We start from the raw sequence: 5,094 nt of genomic DNA, 5'->3' as shown, positions 1-5,094 counted from the left end.
AAAAAAAAAAAAAAACTGACAGAAATAAATACCATGTGGGCCAAAACCAGTCAAACCAAACATGCTTGTGATCTCTGACCTCATCACTCACCAAGGCCAAGCTCTAGCCAGCCATCCACATTTTCCATCGAGTGGCCTCGACCTTCTGTACCAGTTGTTTTCTTTTTTTTTTTTTGAGACGGAGTCTCGCTCTGTCGCCCAGGCTGGAGGGCAGTGGCGCTATCTCAGCTCAATGCAAGCTCCGCCCCAGGTTCACGCCATTTTCCTGCCTCAGCCTCCCCAGTAGCTGGGATTACAGGCACCCGCCACCATCCCTGGCTAATTTTTTGTATTTTTAGTACAGATGGGGTTTCACCGTGTTAGCCAGGATGGTCTTGATCTCCTGACCTTGTGATCCGCCCGCCTCAGCCTCCCAAAGTACTGGGATTACAGGCGTGAGCCACCGCGCCTGGCCCTCTATCAGCCGGTTTTCTAAAATATTTCTCCAGCCATGCGCTCCACTCAACCACGCTGTTTGGCTCATCATGACTTGTGTATGATACCGCCTGCCCCTGCCCCAGGATCTTCATCTAAACTCTCTGTGTCTTTCCAAACCCTGCACAAACGCCACTGCTTCTACCGCCCTCCTCAACTACTGCTGGCCGCAAGGATGTGTGCATTGCAAATGCCAGTGCCCTCTGTGGGAGACCCTTGGCCTCTGCTCACAGGGGACAATGACAGGCCTGGGCACTAAACTTCCGGCCAACTCTTGTGTCACCGACAACTGCAGTTTGCTCAGATGAATCCTAGTGTCTGAAAGTCAGAGGTCAGTATTTTCATTGTTTCAAGGGTTCTCGGATTTCTATGTAAAGGAAGCAGCTTTCTAACAACTGAGCCTTCGGAGGCATGGTCTGAGTATTCTGCCTCCAGTTATTCCTGGTTTTTATGGTATTCTTAGTTATTTTTTATAGATATAAATATAGTTTGGAACACACATATATACGCAGACACATACATAACGATTTCTAATTGAAATAGACATGGCTATGCAGTTTTTCATGTTCCACATTTATTATTTTGATGGTTCCATAGTATTTTCTTTTTTTTTTTGAGATGGAGTCTCACTCTGTCAGCAGGCTGGAGTGCAGCGGCACTATCTCAGCTCATGGCAACCTCCTCTTCCTGGGTTCAAGCAATTCTCTCACCTCAGCCTCCCAAGTAGCTGGGGCTACAAGAACGCGCCATCACACCCAGCTAATTTTTTGTATTTTTAGTAGAGACAGGGGTCTCATCATGTTTGCCAGGCTGGTCTCGAACTCCTGACCTCAAGTGATCTACCTACCTTGGCTTCCCAAAGTGCTGGGATTACAAGTGTGAGCCACCATGCTCAGGTGGTTCCATAATATTTTATAATGTACTCAACCACTGAAATTGTTTGGAAAATTCTGGTAAGAAAATGGAAATCGAAATTTTTATGCAAACCTCACTGATCCCCTTCTTTGGAATGATTCCTCAATGCACGTTCTTAGGCTTTGGGCTTTCTTGGGCCAAGGGTTAGAAAAGTTTTATGTGTTGCTAAATTGCTTACAAAAAGGTCTATATTAATCTACACTTTGAATCATTAAAATTAGATCTCTGACTTCAAATTATGCTTAAGTGTGCAATATACAAACAGTAGTCTCCACAAAGGATATTCTTCTCATATTACCTATTAGTGAAAACAGATGTCACGTACTTACTGTTCTGAATGCCATAAATTTCATCAATGAGTCCTTCATATGTCAGCTGAGTGGCAAGAGGTGTTAATAAATCCACATTCCGATCAAGCAACAAGAGATTATCAAAAACGGGAAATACTGAATTCTGGCTTCCTGTAAACTCTCTCTTCATCCTGATCATCATATTGGCCACTTGCTGGAAACAAAACATTGGATGAGGTGGGGCCCTCCTGGGAATGAGCAGATGTGAAAATTTGTCTAAAACCAGCAAGACAATCAAAAAAGTGAAAAAGGAGAAAAACTGGAAGAGTGCATTGCTAAGAAATAAGCAGCTCTAGAAAAGCACCTTGCTGTTGGCACCCATCCCAACACTTGCGCCAAGGGAGCTGCCATTTGCCAATGAGGCATAAAATCAGATCAGTCTATTCTTGTGATTGGCAGTAGTTATGTTCTATGAAGTCACTGCAAACACTAAATTAGCAAAGATGGAACCACTGGTCCTGGGAGAAATGCAGACTTAGGTTCCTAGGAGCCTCTGGTCTCAACGTTTTTGTCATTTGATCAATACATAACCCAGTTTTATATGTGTTTCTGCTTAAAGATGCCTGACTTAACATAATTATTGATCACTTACATTGAACTGACAGCCAGCAGCTCTGTGACTCGTGCCTGAACGAAGCGTCTCTGACACACGTAATATCTCTGCCAGGCACACCACAGCCTTCTTGTGCACAGGACACCAGACTGCACCTCAGCCCTACGTTTGGGGGCCATTTTAAACAGTGAAATCACCAAAAAAAGTATAGATGTGTGGAAAACATGACAGTGAGACTGTGAAAAGTACACTTGTTTGCAGTCCGAGAGCTGAAATGGGAAGGTGGAGTGTCACCTGCCTCAGCTGGGAACATGCACAGTGGTTACTCTAACTGTCACCACTGTGCACGCCCACAAAAGCACCATGAGTACTGACTTGGAGGGTTATAAGTGCATTTTAATCAGTAGGCAAATTCATGAGTACAGTATTCGTACATAATTAAGATCAATAGAATTTGTTTGTAAGGAGCTTCCTGTTCCTCCTCCCTTCTGGGGTGTGAAGGGCCCCTTCTTTACCACCAGAAAGCAGCTGGTTCTTACCCGAGCGCATTCTCCTTTCCCAAAGATCTGGGGGATCGTTCCGTACAGAGCTTGCAGGGTCATCAGCCCCTTGGCTGCATGGTACAGGCTCGTCTGGTCACCCTCCAGGTAGCACTCCTGTGAGGGGAAAGGCCAATTACTGCCAGGCCATGGGGGCCTCCCAGGGGTCCATCTCTGTTCCTGGGGCTGGGGTGCACCAACAGACAATAAAATCATTTCCAGTTATTTCATACTGTGCCAGGAAAATTGGGAACTCAAGTTCATTATCAAAAACTGCTGCCTGTCAGACCAGGCCCTGAGGCTGGCAGCCCCAAGGGTGGATGCAGCCCTGGAAGCACTTCTCCTGGGCAGAGCCGGGGCTTCTGGGAGAAACCGTTCACCCAGCATGCCAGCTCTTCTGAATAAGCTCTTGAATAAAAGACGGAAGAATACAGACTTACACTGAACGATGGGTTCCCATTCACTGGTGAGAGTAAACTCTGGCAGGACATGCTGGGAGAGCCACATGCTAATTACCCAGAAACACAAAAGACCACAGGACAGAATACTTTATTGTTTTTACAATGGATGAGGCAGATTTTCATGACAACTGACAACTGAAGGCCACAATCTCTTGAGTATGATCTCATTTTATAAAAAATATATGCATTTGCACTGAAAAAAGGACCTCCAAAATACACACAAAACCACCTGGGAAGGCTAGGTGCATGGCTGTAACCCCAGCACTTTGGGAGGCCAAGACAGGAGGATCGCTTGAGCTCTGGAGTTTGAGACCAGCCTGGGCAACATAGTGAGACCCTGTATCTACACAAAATTAAATTAGCCAAGGATAGTGGTACACATCTGTATCCGAGCTACTCAGGAGGATAAGGCAGGAGGATCACCAGAGCCCAGGGGTCTGAGGCTGTAGTGAGCTATGATCCCACCGCCACACTCCCCTCTGGGCAACAGAGCAAGACCCTACCCATTTAAAAAAAAAAAAAAGAGAGAGGGAGAGAAAAAAACCACCTGTGAAGTGAGAGGAGGGAAGCGGTCACTTTTGATACAGGTGGATGAAAGCACAGATTCTAGACTCAGGTTGCCTTGTTCTGAACCCAGCTGTGTCACTTACTAGCTGTGCCCTGGGCCAGTTAGAGAATCTGTCTGTGCCTCAATTTATTCATATGTAGAAGGGAGTATAGTCCACAAAGGGCAAGGATTACATGAGAAAAATACATGTAAAGCATTTGATGGCAGTACCTGAAACATATAGCAAATGCTCAATAACAGTTAGCTTTTTTTTTCTTTTTTTTTGAGACGGAGTCTCACTCTGTCGCCCAGGCTGGAGTGCAGTGGCGCGATCTTGGCTCACTGCAAGCTCCGCCTCCCAGGTTCATGCCATTCTCCTGCCTCAGCCTCCCATGTAGCTGGGACTACAGGCGCCCGCCACCGCACCCAGCTAATTTTTGTATTTCTAGTAGAGACGGGGTTTCACTGTGTTAGCCAGGATGGTCTCAATCTCCTGACCTCGTGATCTGCCCATCTCGGCCTCCCAAAGTGCTGGGATTACAGGTGTGAGCCACCGCGCCCGGCCTAACAGTTAGCTTTTATATGGAATGATTTGGGTTTTTTACAACCATTATCCACTCATAAGTCAATACGGTACATTTTATCAATTCCCTCCACCCCTACCAACCCAGCATGTCCCTGCTGTCCACAGCCAGAAATGAGGGGGCCCTGAGGGTCCAGGTCCTGAGGAAGAGAGAACGTGGTTGTCACTTGTCAGGCCTTCTGCCCCAGGGAGGAAGGATGGCAGACATGGTGGGGAGCATTTGGTTATTATTGAAAGTGTCGCCAGACTACTCTTTTGAGTGTGGTGTATTTTAACATTTCCCAGAATATGGCAGACCATCATCAAGAATGTCAAAAGACACACTTTTTGGTAAAACTACTTAAAGCTCCAGATCAGATGAACATCCACGGGCAAAAGACATTAGGGGCCAGGCACAGTGGCTCATGCCTGTAATCCCTGCACTTTGGGAGGCCGAGGGGGGTGGATCATGAGGTTGGGAGTTCGAGACCAGCCTGACCAACATGGTGAAACCCCGACTCTACTAAAAATACAAAAATTAGCTGGGCGTGGTGGCATGTGCCTGTAATCCCAGCTACTCAGGAGGCTGAGACAGGAGAATCACTTGAATCTGGGAGGTAGAGGTTGCAGTGAGCCAAGACTGTGCTACTGCACTCCAGCCTGGGCAAAAGAGCAAGATTCTGTCTCACAAAA

The 5,094-nt window shown here is 46.5% G+C and overlaps 1 protein-coding gene across 3 annotated transcripts in view; it reads right to left on the bottom strand.

Annotated features, from left to right (window-relative positions):
• Window positions 1-5,094, bottom strand: part of VPS33A (VPS33A core subunit of CORVET and HOPS complexes) — a 37,188-nt gene that overhangs the window by 16,994 nt on the left and 15,100 nt on the right. For all 3 annotated transcript variants that reach the window (XM_017890448.1, XM_017890453.1, XM_017890458.1), the window contains 2 exons: window positions 2,832-2,948; window positions 1,719-1,893 (listed from right to left, as the gene is read on the bottom strand). In XM_017890448.1, the coding sequence (XP_017745937.1) occupies window positions 1,719-1,893; window positions 2,832-2,948 (292 nt within the window). The remainder of the gene's footprint in view (window positions 1-1,718; window positions 1,894-2,831; window positions 2,949-5,094) is intronic.

Source organism: Rhinopithecus bieti, unplaced genomic scaffold (assembly GCF_001698545.2).
Source record: "Rhinopithecus bieti isolate Rb0 unplaced genomic scaffold, ASM169854v2 scaffold_574, whole genome shotgun sequence".
NCBI classification, from domain to species: domain Eukaryota; kingdom Metazoa; phylum Chordata; class Mammalia; order Primates; family Cercopithecidae; genus Rhinopithecus; species Rhinopithecus bieti.
Note: the sequence above shows the minus strand (reverse complement) of the source record. Positions and strands in the feature narration are given on the sequence as shown.